This window comes from Acipenser ruthenus, chromosome 52 (assembly GCF_902713425.1).
Source record: "Acipenser ruthenus chromosome 52, fAciRut3.2 maternal haplotype, whole genome shotgun sequence".
NCBI classification, from domain to species: domain Eukaryota; kingdom Metazoa; phylum Chordata; class Actinopteri; order Acipenseriformes; family Acipenseridae; genus Acipenser; species Acipenser ruthenus.
The window spans coordinates 4,135,533-4,153,004 of NC_081240.1; the positions used below are offsets into that span (position 1 = coordinate 4,135,533).

The following is a 17,472-nucleotide window of genomic DNA, read 5'->3' on the forward strand; positions in this document are numbered from 1 at the left end:
GCATTTAAAGATATCTGTAAATCAATCTGAGATATCTTTATTTCATTTTTAGATATCTCTAATTGATTTACAGATATCTTAAAATGAATTTTAGATATTTAAAAACTGCACAAATAAAGATATATGTAATTCAGTTTGAGTTTGAGATATCTCAAAATGATTTAGAGATTTTTAAATATTTCAAGATATCTTAAAATGCAATTTGAGGTATCTCTAAGTGATAATTTGGCGTGCCATACTCCTTTAAGATTGTAATGTATTACATTGTCAAAACATTAAACATTAATTTAAACATTAAACATGTTCTACCATTAAGAAACAACCTCTTACAATATGAGACAGAAATCAGATAGACATTTGACCAAGAGCCTTACCTCTCCCTTTCTTCTGAGGAGTCATTACAGTCCAGTAACAGTCCTCTATGTTTGCCTCTCTGGAATTTCCTGGGATACATTGTATGAAGAGTAACAAAAAAATCATTGAAGGGGACTGTGACAGAGATCGAATGATTCTTGGTGTTAGATCTCCCTCCCGACCTGTGAGGGCGCTGTATAAGGGGAACAGAGTACCCTCGACTGGATGGCCCGACAATTCATTCCCAGAGTTAGACAGAAGTCGGTCATCTAGAAAGGGGGCGGAGCTACCGTACACTAAATCATCGATCCGGAAGGGAAACGATGTGGCAGTCGCGGACTGAAGGAGCAGTTGCAATCGTTAACCAAGGAGTCATGGTTGACTGTATGTAAGGGGACTTAGTTAAGTGATCTGTTCCTTTGTAAATGGTTAAAAGGTAACTGAAAGGAGAACTGTGCTGTAATACCGTGAGTGTTTGTTTGTCGTTATTAATACACTGTCTGTGTTTTGTTAGACGGCTAAACATAATCCAGGAGCTGACATTTAAGGCCAGCATGAACCTGGACAACACTTCACCTTGTTTCACTAAAGAACTGCATTTTCACTACGAGCACTAGGGCATGCATTGTGGGCTTTGTGTTGGTGTCTGTGTTACGTGTGGTTGAAAACAAATGGGATTAAAACAGGCAATTGGATCATACAAATAAAACAACTTTGCACCTGGATTATTATTGCCTGTCTAATTATGGATCACCTGCAGATGCACACTGGTAACCACTTTGCCACAGGGAGCCACATGTTTCAGATATAATATCAACCACAGTGCAGAAGAACCCATTTTACTCAATGTGCTCTCGTATCTTAACAAACAAAAAAAACCTCTCCTTTAAATTACAATGGGATTTTACTAACCTGGAAAACACTGTAGCTCTGCATAATCTTCAACAGCTGGCTGTGTGCTAACAAGAAAGAAGAAAAATAGATTGGCAACCTCAAGCTTGAAGGTATGAGGCTGTTAAATGGGATTAAGTTTATGTGTAGATACTGATGAAGCTGCTGCTGGAAAAACTGATAAATGTATAGAGTAAAATAGATCCACTCACCTCGCTTGTGTTTGGGTAACCTCTGTGGAAACATACAGTGCAGTTAATAATTGTCCACAATACATAATACAAATATTATCTCCATGTGTCCTGTTGAGTCTACACATTTGCTTAAACACTTAAAAAAAGCACTGGTTAATAAATAAATAAATAAATCAATCAATCACCTGCAACATTTTCCAGATGGTACAGCATGCTTGTTCCCTCTTCATAAATCATATTTTCTATTTTGCCAGAAGAAAAAAAAAATAGATTGATAACAGTCTTCCTGTACATGTACAGTACCTATTACAGCAGTGTGCACATTTAATAGAACCCCCATTACTTCTGTTGTTTTGATTTGTTGTGCAAATGAAATCAAACCACTGGAACTGAAAATCTTGGGAAATTGTCAAAATAGGCAAATTAGCGATTGTCAAAATTAATTAATGACTTTGATAGGCTACACACACAATTAATTAAAAAAAGTAAGAGTAAAGGAACACATAGCCACAACTGGTAAAATGCATGAGACTTTTTAGACGTTGTTTAAGATGTCTAATTACAGCACAAAGTGGTCTAACATTTTCACACATCAGTGTCTATTGTTTCTGTACACTGATTACTGACCACAAATGTAAATTCTCACACCCAGAGGTTTTCATGTAGGTAGGTATATAAATGATATAAATGACAACACTTGAGGTGTTCTAATACATTTGCACACTACTGTATGTTTTAATGTAATTTCCTTTTAGTCACGTAATCCTGTCAAACGTTTTGAAAAGCTCACAATCTGTATAGCATGCCCTTGCAACAACAGCCACTGAAGAGTGACAGAACAGTGGACACAGTGCAGGTTTTCTTTTCTCCCCTAGAGGGCACTGTTTCATTATGTAAGCTTTCTGGTTCATGATTACAAAGTGTTAGTGGTCCATGTCTGGCTTGCAATCAAATTCTGGGACATGTTTATGCCAATTGACAATTAAAAGTGTCTTTCATGGAAATAATAATGTGATGCTTGTGGACAGCTCTTTCCTGTAGCACTGTACTGGAAACCATGTTAAACAACCTGACAGTCTTCTCTGTGTTATGCTGGCAGGTCAATAAGCTCAGGTCAGGCACTCAGTTTCTCTAAGGATAAATAGCATAGGGTTACCAGACATTACAGGAAATCTTGGATCGTCCCGGTTTTCAGCCTTCATTTCTTGTCCTGGTCAGAGACAGTAAATTGTTAAATCGTCCCGGTTTTGCTATTTTGTATTCATACAGTAGCAGTGTGCTCGGCAAGTTGACAGCACAGTCATTTATTATACAAAAACACAATAAAGAAATGTATGGATTACTTGTTTCATAATTCTGATTATTTGTTTTATAATTCATATTCTGTTTAACTTCCTGGACCATGGCTAGTTTATTATTATTATTAATATTATTATTATTATTATTATTATTATTATTATTATTAATTTTGTTAATTATTATTTTACCTTGGAAGTGCCACCAGCCAAGTTACCCTTTTAAGTCAGTCCCAATTGTGTTTTGATTAACAGCCATTGTTATAACTGATTTCAAATACTTTCACTGTTTGCAATGATATTTCAATTCACCACTGTGAACTCCAGTGACTGCAGCTTCTTTCAGCATTCATTTCATTAGCAGAGGGTTTGGATTATAAATCAGTTTAAACGGCTGGTCCATATCAGTGCTTCTATACTGGGATTTTGACAGCTCCCTAATTGGAGCTGTTGATTTCTTTCATATGATATACATTACAATGCAAGACACAGACAGAAAGAGAAAGAGAAAAAGAGGATGGTTTGATTCCTTACTTTGCCTTCTCTTATTCAGATCCACTGCGGAGCTGGTACCAGCCTCACTGGGGGTTTCTGGTGTAGATACTGTAGCTTCGAAATACAAAGGAATATGGAATATGAAATATGCATGTTCCACAGACAAGGTAGCTTCCAAAGAACCAACATTGTATGAAATATACGTGTTATAACAACAATAAGAGTTATAACTAGAAAAAAGAAGCATGAACACATTACCCCATGTGTTATTTTTTACTACTTATTTTTATTGATTTATGTATTTATTTTTACAGCTGAGACATCTTCAAAAAAAATAAAAAAGCCCGGTTTGACCTTCCTGTCAATCATGGCACTGACACAGAGAAGTTGAGTGAGGGTGTGTCGCGTAGGCCTCTGATTGGTCGGGGGCTGGTCTGGCAGGGCGGCCAAGAAAAAAAAAGAATGTTCTGTTATTCCTTCAGGCTGCCCTTGTAGGAGACAATCTGCCTGGAGCTGCGACGGGTGAACTGGAGTAAAACGGTACAGGAGGCGAATGAAAGGGATAAGAACATAAGAAAATAAGAAAGTTTACAAACAAGAGGAGGCCATTCAGCCCATCTTGCTCGTTTGGTTGTTAGTAGCTTATTGATCCCAGAATCTCATCAAGCAGCTTCATGAAGGATCCCAGGGTTTCAGCTTCAACAACATTACTGGGGAGTTGGTTCCAGACCCTCACAATTCTCTGTAAAAAAGTGCCTCCTATTTTCTGTTCTGAATGCCCCTTTATCTAATCTCCATTTGTGACCCCTGGTCCTTGTTTATTTTTTCAGGTCAAAGAAGTCCCCTGGGTCGACATTGTCTATACCTTTTAGGATTTTGATTGTGGACAAGCCTGACGAAAAGTGGCTGCAAGCAACCACAGCAAGAGCAAACTGAGATGGCTGAGGACGCAACCGCCAACCTTGTATTTTCCATGTACCCAAACTGGTGTTAGTTAATCCAGTCCCTGGGACGTTAGTTAGTTAGCTTGGGGGGATCTGGGTAACCCCATCAAAAGTATATTGAGGGAATAATAGAACGATGTAGTCTCGTACCTTGCAGAATAGCGGAGGTGGCGAGACCTTGCGGAAAGCAGTACTTGTCTTTGTAGTTTTATTTAGTGTTTTTTTTTCCTTTTTGTTTCATTGTTTGATTTTGAACTTTACGTGTGCTTTTAGCACCTGCAGGTGCTTCAGAACGGTGTCAGTGAAAAGAAAACAGTTTGCTTGTGTGGCGTTTAAAAAAAAAAAAGTGACTCGGCTTCAATCAGTGACTCACCCACACGCCCCCTCTCACAGGCATTTTAAAATGCTTCATGCTGATTATTTACACACATAAAAATAATGAAACAAGAGTGTGCTGTAACTAATAACAACACTATTGCTTGTGCTATTATTTCATTTACCAGTGAGATTCATTTAACTTTTGATGTATTAAAAAGACATCCGCTCATCCTTACAGTGCATTGCAAAGATGAATTTGCATTAAAAATGTACACTAGTCTGGCATCGCTGTTTAGGAACATGTTCATTTTCTGTTGTGTCAATAAGATGACCAGGCTTGCTGCAGTAAGGTAATACAGCACCAGTCTGCATCTGTGGTTTAACAGCTTTGTAACAGGACAGCAATATTACAACACATTTGATTTCAAATACCAAGAAACAATGGATTGTTAAGTTATACACGGCACTCAGGTGGTGATGTTGACAAAATCTAAAGAACCTTGATCTGCAAATGTTAACTGCCGTAGGTATGAACTAACAATGCTTTTGCTGGTTTGTGAACGTCTTTGTTGCAGTTGATGCTATTCGGTCAGTGGCTTTTCGGCTTATGTCTCCTAATATGTTGTTTATTTACTTCAATCCAGGATTCTGTGATAGCACTTACAATCCAATCAGAACATTCTCTCAGAATCACAGTTCAAACTGCTTGTGCACACATGCATATTTTGATACTTAGCATCCTTTATGCTCAAGTATCCTGGCTACGAAACACATTTAGACATATACATTTAGTTTGTTTTTAGTTATATTTGGTGATGTTCAACGTAGTATGTACAGCTATGGCTAAATGTTTTGCATCACCTCACAGAATTAACACATTTTGCTTCATAAAGTCGAATGAAACCTTCTGAATAATGTTACATTAACATTTGAATGATATACCGCTTAATGAAAAACTGACACAAATAAAAAAATTGACATTTTGAAATCTGACATGAAATAATGTACTACTCTTATGGCTTGATATTAAATGATATTAAATAAAAGATCTAAAAATGATGTTTATATATATTTTATTTATGTTATTATGTGTCAGTCCAAAAATTCTAGGTGATACAAGACTTTTGGCCATAGCTGTACACCCACCCCTCAGACACTTGGCATAAGACCTAGTTTGTAACTGGATTTAGATATGGGCACGTCAGTTTCCTTGTACCATCTCTTGAGCTGGCATGAGCAGATGAAATGCAGGTGTAAACGGCACTGATCAGAGCTGTTGCACTAAATACACACTACCTGGTTCCATCTTCAGGGTTTTCATGCGTTTGAATAGGGTGATCAGCAGTGCCATTGCCACCGACAGCACAGCAATGGATCCAAGTGTACACAGCACACTGACAACTACAAAGTTAGGAACTGAAACAGATACAGTCATTAATTAATACAATGTTAAAGTGCAATGCAATTCAGAGCACTAAATACAATAGCATAAAGGACTAATAATTAAGAGTGAAAGTCAGACTCATACGGACAGACAGACAGATGGAAAATACAAAAAGATACATACCTGTTTTTGTTGTTTTCCATTTCATGCCGTCATTACCATTATCTTAAAACAAACGTATATTGTTGTTATTATAATAATGCATTCGACTCTTATTATATTATAGACCGCAGCATGTACAGGAGTGATAACCAAGTTTTAAAATGCATGTATATACCTAGTATTAGAAACAGCTGCATTGTCAACCCACTTTTTTGTGTTGGAAATCTTCTGGTTATAGATTCATTAGTGATGTAGCATTGCAGTGAAACTGAGCTGCAGAATAGGAAGTGGTTTTGTCTCTGAACTACTATGAGTATTTGAAATATTATTATTATTATTATTATTATTATTATTATTATTATTATTATTATTATTATTATTATTATTATTATTATTATTAATTGGTCATTTAGCAGACATCCAAAGTGACTTACAGAGACACTTACAATAGGACCTCAGTTTTATGTCTCATCCAAAAGGACAGAGCGCAAGGAGGTTAAGTGACTTGCTCAGGGTCACACAGTCAGTCAGTGGCTGGGATTTAACCTAGAACCTCCTGGTATCAAGCCCCTTTCTTTAACCACTGGACCACCAAGCCTCCTTATAAGTGTTTAAAATACTATATGAGTGTTTTAAATACTATATGAGTGTATAAAGTCACGTGAGTATAAAACCATACGAGTGTTTCAAATACTATATGAGTTTTTTGTGACAGGGTGGGATCACTGGCAAGCCTCGTTACCGGCAGGAGAGACACAGAGAGCTGCAGTTTAAGTGCTGTTGCGCAGACTAGTGAAGTTAGTAAGTGATTCGGAGAGAGGCTCAGACACAGAGAGCTGCAGTTTAAGTGCTGTTGCAGACATTTATTAAACAAACAAACAAACAGCAGCACAAGGGCCAAAATAAACAGTTCAAACAAAACACTAATGTCAGGCTTCACTGATCAACACAGACATAAACCTCAGTGCTCAGTGCTCAGTGCTCAGTGCTCAGTGCTCAGTGCTCAGTGCTCAGTGCTCAGTGCTCAGTGCTCAGTGCTCAGTGCTCAGTGCTCAGTGCTCAACTCCCTTCACTAGACAAAAGATTTCTTCTCTCCTATATACCATGTGGCTGGAGCCTAATTAACCATCAATCATTAAATTAAGACTCCAGCCACATTCCCACATGTATTCTGGCAGGGAGGAATTTAACCCCCTCCCTGCCAACCCAATAGTCCCCACACAAGCACATTACACTGGCAGGGATTCCACCCTGCCACAGTGTTTAAAAAACAATACAAGTTTAAAATACTATACAAGTGTATAAAATCATATGTGTTTAAAATACTATTTGAGTTTAAAATCGTATGAGCGTTTAAAATAATATGAGCATGTTTAAGATACTACGTGTGTTCAAAATACTTAGTGCTTAAAATATCTCTTTTCCAAACTGAATTGTAAAATACAAGCACAGAACCAAATGCTTCATTTTCAGCATTGCATGGCTGTCTTTGCAGTGTTTACCGTTAGTGAGTTCACAAAACAATGTAATGCATCATCCGCCTTTTACAGTAGCCAAAATGTATTTAATACAACAAAACAGACACTTGCAGTTCTTCAAAACAACTTAAAAAACTTTGTGGAAATCCAGTTTAAGAAGCTGCAGTGGTCAAATTGGAACTCAGACAGAAACATTTAGATATACTCTCCCATAACTTAGGTTATTTGCATTTGGAAGGAGAATTTCTCTACGTAAAAGAAAATTACATGAAAACCCAAATTACCCAAAAGGCACTACCAAAATAGCGTGAGAAAAAAGGTGAGACTGATTTTTATTTTTCCATGGAAACCCTGCCATTGAAAACCTCTAGAGTTAAAACCGGTCCATTGAGTGCAAACGGTTAAACATGAAACAGTATCAGCCTCTGCAGGCAGTTCCTGAAACAGGCTTGCAATACCTTGGTGTTTTCATACTTCCCCACCAAAGAGACTTAACTGAGAGTTTCAATATGAGTGTCAAATAAACCAGCCCCAGAACACAGTCTCTCCAACGTGTATTCACAGAGGAAGATGCCATATGAGCATCCATCGCACAGGGTGTATAAAAACTAAACAAAAGACACTTTTGCCTTATACATGTGATCAACATAATCTGTTACAAAGGAACATGGAATGAATATGGGTAATTGAATCCACATGAATTAACAGGGTTGAATTAAAAATGAATTACTTCTGAACGCGGAGGGAATGCATACGATATTCAGGTGCTATTCCTGTGGTATTGAGCCGGAATTCATTATGAATTTGCTGCCATTACAGCAAATTTGCTACAAATTAACATTATTCCAGTTACCTCAACAAACACAAGATGCCACCTTATAGGTAATATTACTCACCAAGTATCTGAAGGAAGATTATAGGGGTTCGCATTGGCACTGTCACCTCTTCTAGTGCTCTCTTCTGCTCTGAGTACACACAGCTGTAGTTTCCACTATCATACCTGGTTACATTTTTAATGCTAAAAGTCACCCCAGATTCTCCTCCCCACTTTCTCATTGCAATGCACGTTCCATCTTTACATAGATAGAAGGTGTATTCAGTTAAGTTAAGTTTCTCTTCATTAGGAAACCGACAATGAAATGACACATTAGCTCCTTTCAATACTTTTTCATTCATTGTAATAATATCCAGGGCATGGAAAACACCTGAAAAAAAATAATAAAAAAAATGTTATCTTGTATCTTGAGCAAGACAGTTACACATCTTTAAACTGAATTTATTTAGTCCAGAACAAAGAAGAATTAATGGGGATTTGATTGAAGTCTTTAACATCTTAAAAGGAGTTGACAAAGTTAATCCTAATCAATACTTAAAGCACAGAACCAAGATGAGGAGCAGATGACACTAAACAAAGTGGAGACATACTCAGGACAGAGAGAAGGAGACACTTTTCATTTTGCAATTAACCAAATCCTGGGAACCAGATGAGCGCTGATGGGCTGAATGGCCTCCTCTTGTTTGCACATTGATTTATGTTCTCGTGATTTATTTTTGACAAAGTTAATCCTAATCAATACTTTAAAATTATTCTACATTTGCTTCATTGTATTTCCTTTTTTTATTTGACACAGATATTTCTTGTACTATAAATCAAGACTCTATTCATTTTCATATTAAAAGTTACTTGTTAATTAAATCTATTTAGCCTTCACAATAACCTGAGGCTACAAAACCAGTTTAGGCACAAGTGTTCTGAGCTGGATCCATGGCTTGCATAAATGTGGACCTGGTTTATGCTTTGCTTGTGACTAAGCATATTGTATTGTAAACCAGGTAATGCATTTCACACCAACGACACTTAAACTGTGTCTAAAATACAGATTCCAGATTAACAGATGCAGATGATGGAGAAAAGTTACTATAGAAATGTTTGCAGTTGCCAAAATGCTTTTATCGTTGCTGGGTTCTGGTTTGTGATGGCTATGATCTATTACAGAAGTTGTGATACAAGATTGTGGACGGTATTGTTTTGCTCCCCATTGCAACACTTTAATTCACAATCAAAAGCTGACAAGTGTGTGGTTCACTGGTTTTAAATCTTACCTATCTGAAAATACAAGCTAATACACAGGTTTGAGGTGGAATTAAGGTATTGCATAATGATATTTACACATCATCTATTTCACACATAACATTACATAAAAATAAAACAATTGAAATATAGAATCTCAATTGCGTGATCCTTCCTAGAGCTGTATGCAGGTCTGCAGTGTTCAAAGATTAAATAACAGCCAAATAAATAGATAAAGCATACCTGTAGAATTGGATTCCACTTTATCCATGGCAATGTCTATAAATACAAGGATTAAGATGTAAAATAACAAGTAGAATAGTACATTCTGGCATATGCAGCCATTAACCATCTATATCATTAGTAAGGCTTAACATTTCCAATTTTTGTAAACATGCAAATATTGGACTAACGTTACTACAATTGATCCCAGTTTCAGCAACTAAAACTCGATTATCTTATTGGGATCATCAGTTATACCAGATCAAGTTTGGCACTGATTGTAACGTACCAAACCAGGACACATTAAGTGGATTAGGTTCGCTCTTAAGTCAATTTCTTTCCAGACTACATGAGTCTGGTTGCTCGAGGTCCTCTTTTATTCAATTTACTGTGCTGTATTAGTGTTGTGCACCATGCTGACCTACAGGTATGCTTACATTACATAATATTAATGTTACATTAATATATTAGTATATTGTATTTAAAGGATAAAAGTGAGGTGTGATGCGGATTGCAATGGTGCTTAACCAGTAATCAGATGACTTCTATTACTGTTTAATTACAGCACTCTGCGGTATGTCACCAGATGTAAAGAATTCTTGATAAAACAAATGTTTTTGCTGTTCCCTTGAAATTCGACAGTCGACTCACAAAATGTTGTTAAGGATAAGAGACCATTGTTCCTATGAAGTCTTGTCTTTTGCTGCCCACTGTTATCATAGTGCAGTCTTTAACTTTCTTCATTGACTGCATTCTATTAACTGTTCTAGCATTGCCTGGTAAAATGTTTCACAAAGGTATCATTCCCAGCAAGACAGCTCCCTCATCTTTATTAAAAGTAAAGAAATAATAATACTCACTCAGTATGAGCAGCGCTGCAAAAAGAAACATGTTCTCATGCTGGTTAAGGTGGTGTTCCTGTGTGAAACCAGGACAAGCTGTGCAGAGTCTCACTGCAGTAAGAGGAACTCACTTTAGCATGAATACCTACCACACTACGTACTGCAATACAGTATGCATTCACACTTCAATTTCTGGAGATGTGGTGTCAAGGTGAACAGATAAATGAGATAGGACTAGATTCTCAAAGCCGTTTACTCTTCAAATTGTCGTTTGCATGATTTTTGCAGTAGAAATGAATAAACTCCAATAAAGTTATCTTTGGCCCAACCCAATAAGCACCTCTAATGGCTAGTTCATGGTATAAAGTATAAACCTGTCATCAGCTGGCAACAGAAAGACCAATGTTATGTGTCTTGTGACAGAAATATAGTGAGTTTTGGTTGTAAATCTTCCTCCTGACCTGTGAGAGCGCTAAGCAGCGAAAGGGGAAGTCTTTGGACGGGCTGGCCTGACAGTTCTTTCTCCGGGCCGGGAAGATGGTCAGGCTGGAAGAAGGCGAGACTCAGTTGCCGGAAGGGAAATGACTTAGCAGCTGCAGACAGTAGAGACAGCTGCACTCGTTTACCAAGGGGTCATACGTGATAGCATAAAGGGGACGGGGGATTGTAAATCTTTTCCTTCGCTTGGTTCAGAGTAACACGGGACTGGAAGGACCGGGAGAAATTCCCTTTGAATTGTATTTAAAAAGAAAGAGTTTGTGAGTGTTTTGTTTGTTTGTAGCACTGTTAGTAACTGTCTTTTGTTTTGTAAATTCATTAGACGGCTAACACGTCTCCAGAGCTGTCGCCTTGGGCTAGCACTACCCGGAACAACAACACTACAGTCACTGTTTGATTGTTATCACCCACCACGAACACTACTGCACGCACCCGGACTGGTGACCATGTTAAGCATTATTGTTGGGCGGATAACATGCATTATTATTTGGTCTGCAAACCAGTTATTATTGTTTCCTTTTGTGCTCTACACATTGGTGTGTATTGCCAGGGGATTATTGTTTAATCACCAGACTGGGAGTTTATAAATAAAAATAAACCCCTTTTCCAAACCGGATTACAGTGTGATTATTTCTGCACTGCATCACCTCTGCACCTGTTTCTAATCAGCAGCCACTTTGCCACAGTCTACAAACCATGGACACAGAGCATGTGTTTTTGCAATAATGTTTTTTTTGTTTGTAAGTTTTCTAATATTTTACATCCATAACTCAATAATGGTACACTTAGAAATACTAGAATAAACTAGTAAATTCAGTGGATGACTAACAGTCTTTCTCAGTGTCTTCTGGCTTTTAATTGAAATGTTTTAATTGAATTTACTAAAAAAAAACATGATGGACACAATTGGCATTGATCCACAATGAATATATTTTTGTGTTTGCTTTAATTTATTATTCTCACAATTGTTCTTCCCTTTCATCTGAAAAACAGAGTACTTGTAATAAGTATAAGTGTATTTAGTATTACTGAACATTATCCAAAGTTTCCAAGCATAGTGCAGTGTTTTAATAATGTAATATGCATATGCTGTAGAACTGCTTGCAAATTCTTCTAATTATACAGAGCCATCAAACTACAGGTTTCAATATTCAACACAAGTTATTTGCACCTCCATCTCTGTTAATTATGTTGTTGACAGTTATAGATTATGATTGGAGCTAATAGCTATTTTATAGCAAGTTTCGCACTACCATTATATAGAATGTATAATGTATATAACAGTATGGTGAGTTTATGGTTTGTGCGTCTGTGTCCTTATTTCAGTAGCACTGCTTCTTTGTAGAAATAGAAGATAGTTTAACAGTGATACCTTTTTTCTAGACTTGTAGACCTTGAACAGCAGGAAGTGCCGCACTGCATACTCCACAAACAGAGATCCTGAAAGAAGAAGTAGCTACAATACAGTCAGTGTGACAGGATGGCTACATTCTCAAAGCTATATACTCCTTATCGTCATTAGCACATTGGGCAGGACTTTCAAAAAACAGTGTTATTATATCAAACTCGTGTTATAGTAACGAGAGCTTTAGTAGCAAGTGATTTTCAAACTAAATGTGTTAATTAAATCAATCCATTAATGCTTTGAAATTGAGTTGATGAGGTAGTTAATGAACAAATGAAATCACAAGCCACTATTTTTGGTATGTGAGTTGTTTATTTCTAGGTTGGTAACTTTATTGGGTGTGTTTCTACTATCTGAAAAAAAAAAATGTTAATGACAATTTGGAGTAATTGGCCTTGAGAATCCAGCTCAAATTGCAGATCAGTTACTATCCATAATAATGTTTAGCTTAAATTTTAGAAGGGACTTCCCTGCCTTATAAGAAACTTGCATGTTGTAATTAGGGAGTAGGGATTCTGAATTTCAGTTCTTTTTTTTACTCTCAGTTGTATTGCTTAAAGGGGCAGCAGTACATTTCTGGACACTACAAGTGCTCCCAATTACTTTAACCCTGTACTCCAACTTAGAATGTACAGTTATGTTCCATCACTGCAGCAATTCCGCACAACAGTCCTCCTTGTGCCCAGTAGAACAACGGGGAGAAACAATCCCTGACGACTTTGCCTCCCTAACCTGTGGGAGTCAAAGCAAATCTCCCTGTGGAACCCCCCGTAGAACCTGCTCTCCTCTGACTGTATGACTCCCCCTGCACACCACGGGGACTTTGGGTGTCCCTTACTCTGCACCTCTTAAACAGAGACTAACAGCCAGCAGTAACAATGGAAATTACTCTGAAATTTTATTTGCTGCTAAAATGTAAAATAAACTAAATTCTGAAAAACCAAGATACAATAATACTGTGGATGAAAGTCGCAAGGTGTAATTTTTAAAACTCCACTTACAACTGTATTTTCAATAAAATGCACAGTACTTTTAAATGATACTTTTCATTGCACTGCATTTGGCCTGGACTCCTGATGATAACAATTACTGATAAGATGATTTTTTTTGCCGGTCCCTTGAAATCAATATTAATAAGAGATGACTGTATATTGTGGTAAAGTATTGGGTAGAATAGCAGAGGCGAGATATATTGGTCCACGTATCACTAGTAGCATATACTGCCTGTAACACTGCAGGTGCACTGGAGACTTAGAGATGAAGTTCAGTTAGTAGTTCAGACGGACAGAAAACCATATCTCTCAAAATGCAATGGTCTAATGAGGCTAATTGGGTATAACAAATGAGTTAATTGTACAGCTGGTTGCAATTAACTATGTAGTGTCATATTGGGTCATAATATAATTCTGTTATGAAATTAACAGAATTGGAATATACAGAGGGGGGGTGGAGGTTCCTAAGCCATTCTCTGTGTCTGCGTGGTTTCTTGTCACAAACTCCCCCACTGACAAAGAATGCTTTTTTTTAAATTTAGTAGTCACCAAAGCGGCAAAGACAAACACAAGCTGTCCTCTGAAGCATGTGCCATCAGCCAGCCACTTCTTTTCACACTGCAGACTCACCTTGCAGCCACCTGGGAGCTACAGTGTCGGAGAAAAATGCAGCTCCTGGCAGCTTACTGGCAAGCCCAGAGGCGCCCGGCCAGACTACAGGGTTTGCTGGTGCGCGCTGAGCTGAGGACACCCTGGCTGACCTAAACTCTCCCTCCCCATCCCGGGCGGTGCTCGGGCAACTGTGCGCAGCCCCCGGGACAAAGAATGCTTTTAAAAAGAGCCATAAACTAAAATACTGGACAAGTGGTTTATCTTCACTATCATTAAATAAATCCTGGGGTGTCTTCCAAGAGGGTATAAACCAGACAGTTTTGAATGTTTTGACACCTCGGCCAGAAAAAAGGGGGGTAGAGGTTATCTATATGTTTCAACCCAAGCAGAGCATGGGTGAAATCAACCTTTATGCTTAAAAAAAAAGAGTTTTTATGCCATTGAGAAAGGTCTAATTTAGAGAAACCCCTTTATCATATTTAACATGCAAAAAAAAAAAACATTTTCAAATCAAACTAGTAACTGTCACCGTATACACCTATAATAGTAAAAGCTTACCTAAACTTTGCTGCTAATTTCAAAGTAGGCGCTTTGAATGACAGGTGCTGTAGCAAGCAAATGAAAGTGCACAGTCGGTCTTATTGACTGACAGTCATTTATAAATGAATGAGAGCATTCTATCGCTGCTTCAGCCAACGAGATCTGTCAAAACAGGATAAAATGACTGATGGTAAAAAAACTACACTGGCCTATTAAGGGAGCCCTAGCCATTCAGAGCAGAACGGAGACAGGATAGACAGCAAGTATAAAAACTACACAGACTAGAGATGATTTCTAAATTATTTTTGGTAAGAAAAAAAAATAGCAAGTGGTTTTACTAACCGTTATCCTATATAAATTTATTTCAGTCGAACTCATATTTTTGGGGAATTCGACATTTAACAAGCTTTACCGATTAAAATTGAAAAGTAGCAAGCCTAGTTATAAACCATATATAATGCTTTATTAACACTCTATAACATAGTTATATATGATATATTTATAAAACATTTATAAAACATCAATAAGCAGCACCTTAATATAAAGTGTTACCGGTTGCTTGTGGTAGTATGTGGTAATTTTGTGGTACTTTGTAGTAACTTTGGTGTAATTAGTTGGACCGAATGTTCAGAGTAGATGTCGTTTTATATTTAGGTTATGTTATGTCTGCCTAGCGTACTTGTTACTATGCCAGGTCCAGGTGAGTAACGTGCAGTATTTCCTTTCAGAAGTGTGCAGAGAGATCATGATAGTGATAATGTGAATGAAGACACGGTGCAGAAGGTACAATTGGCAGATTAAAAGCAGCCCCCAAGCAGAGAAACTGCTTTGCTTTTATGAACATATTGCCAGAGCCTGACAGCACAGACACGTTCCTGTCTCCCTGACTCATGAAATAACACATATTACAGCCTTCCTCTGAAGTTAGCCTTTCTTTTAACAAATACAATATTGTACAGTAATTCGGACTAAAGTAATTGGCACAATGGTCTGGTTGCTTTTTTGTGTGGTCTCCACTTCATGGGTTGCGGTACAATGCATTTCCTTCCACATGTGTAGGACCTTAGAAATTAATACTGTAGCAGATTCGGTAAAGAAAAGGAAATTCAGTAACAACTTTGTTAAAATAACGTAAAGGTTGCAGTTCCAAATCACAAAAGTCGGGAAATGGGGCGTTAGGCTGCACGCAACCTTAACTCGTCCATAGTATGCCTATGAGTTGCATCAGATATAATGTCATACATGACATCAGTAATGACATCAGCAATGACATGAATGCTGGCACAACTAATCACATGACAAATGCTCCACCAGGACTACCCAGAAAGTCATTACACTGGGGAAAAAAAAAATCTCTGTGCTGGACTGTAGTTATCAAGCTTCATGTCGTATGAAAATCACTCTGCCAACATAGACACAATCATAGACAGAACAACTACACTTTTCATTGCCATCACTGTCAGTGTCACTCTTTACACTATTGTCTATAGATGTGATATGGGTGTTGCATAATACTGCTGTTCCAATGCAAAAGTAGGTGCACTTGCCACTATGCAAATACTGAACTGCAATATGGTATTGCCACATCTACCCAAGACCATCAGTTTCCCAAATGCATTTGAATTTGTATCTCACTCAGGAAAAGGATAGATTTTCTATAACAGTGCCATTGATAACGAGGACCAAACTGTTGCTTTGTCTCGTTATAGTCATACGAGTTCCTAAGGAAAGCTGATAGCACAATATTGTACAGACCAACAAACACACCCAGCCTAATGTCCCATTTCCTGACTTTGTGATTTTGAACTGTAACGTTAACGTAAATATATATACAGTGCCTTGCAAAAGTTTTCACACCCTTGAACATTTTTCACATTCTGCTGCCTAAAAAATACAATTCAAAATGCATTAAAGTAGGAGTTTGTTACACAACATCATCTACACTTTCAACATGAAAGAACAATTATAGAAATATGAAAATCATATCTGATGCAATGCATATATATATATATATATATATATATATATATATACAGTATATATATATATATATATATATATATATATATATATATATATATATATACAGTATATATATATATATATATATATATATAATTTACAGTAAAATGTTTCGTGTCTGTCATTGTATATCTCTCATGTTGTGGCATGTGGTTATGTATGGGGCAGCCAGCTGTGCTGTGCCCTCTGTGAGAAGCTGTGAGAAGTCGGGGATCTGGCTGCTGAACCGTGGAAGAAAGCATTTCTGACCTGTGTGTATTTCGTGCAGTCCAGTGCAAAGTGCTGTTCTGTCTCAGTGTCTCCCGATCCACACTGCCGCTCTGCTCTGGGTTTCCACGTTTGTCTGTGGTGACCCACTTCCACCTCTAGATTGTGCTCACTAAGCCTGTGCATTGTATATTGTGTGAGGGAATATTCCCTGTTCAGCACAGTGTAGCACTCCAGCTTGTTGTGTGTTTTGTTTTGCTGTCTCCAGGTGTTTATGTAACTTGTTTTTAATGTAGACACTATTATTATTATTATTAATTTCTTAGCAGACGCCCTTATCCAGGGCGACTTACAATTGTTACAAGATATCACATTATTTTTGCATACAATTACGTTCTTTTTTACATACAATTAACCATTTATACAGTTGGGTTTTTACTGGAGCAATCTAGGTAAAGTACCTTGTTCAAGGGTACAGCAGCAGTGTCCCCCACTGGGGATTGAACCCACGACCCTCCGGTCAAGAGTCCAGAGCCCTACCCACTA

At 37.5% G+C, this 17,472-nt stretch overlaps 1 protein-coding gene across 3 annotated transcripts in view; it reads right to left on the reverse strand.

Annotated features, from left to right (window-relative positions):
• LOC117432514 (uncharacterized) overlaps window positions 1-10,728 on the reverse strand; it is a 30,702-nt gene extending 19,974 nt beyond the window's left edge. For 2 of the 3 annotated variants that reach the window (XM_034910779.2, XM_034910778.2), the window contains exons 1-11: window positions 10,669-10,722; window positions 9,830-9,865; window positions 8,412-8,720; window positions 6,059-6,100; window positions 5,788-5,907; window positions 3,269-3,343; window positions 2,596-2,649; window positions 1,625-1,681; window positions 1,458-1,479; window positions 1,267-1,313; window positions 375-443 (exon numbers count right to left, since the gene is read on the reverse strand). In XM_034910779.2, the coding sequence (XP_034766670.2) occupies window positions 375-443; window positions 1,267-1,313; window positions 1,458-1,479; window positions 1,625-1,681; window positions 2,596-2,649; window positions 3,269-3,343; window positions 5,788-5,907; window positions 6,059-6,100; window positions 8,412-8,720; window positions 9,830-9,865; window positions 10,669-10,699 (862 nt within the window). In that variant the 5' untranslated portion in view covers window positions 10,700-10,722. Of the gene's footprint in view, window positions 1-374; window positions 444-1,266; window positions 1,314-1,457; window positions 1,480-1,624; window positions 1,682-2,595; window positions 2,650-3,268; window positions 3,344-5,787; window positions 5,908-6,058; window positions 6,101-8,411; window positions 8,721-9,829; window positions 9,866-10,668 lie in introns of all 3 variants that reach the window. The other variant, XR_009320105.1, reaches the window with a different exon arrangement.
• Window positions 10,729-17,472: the final 6,744 nt, after the last annotated feature.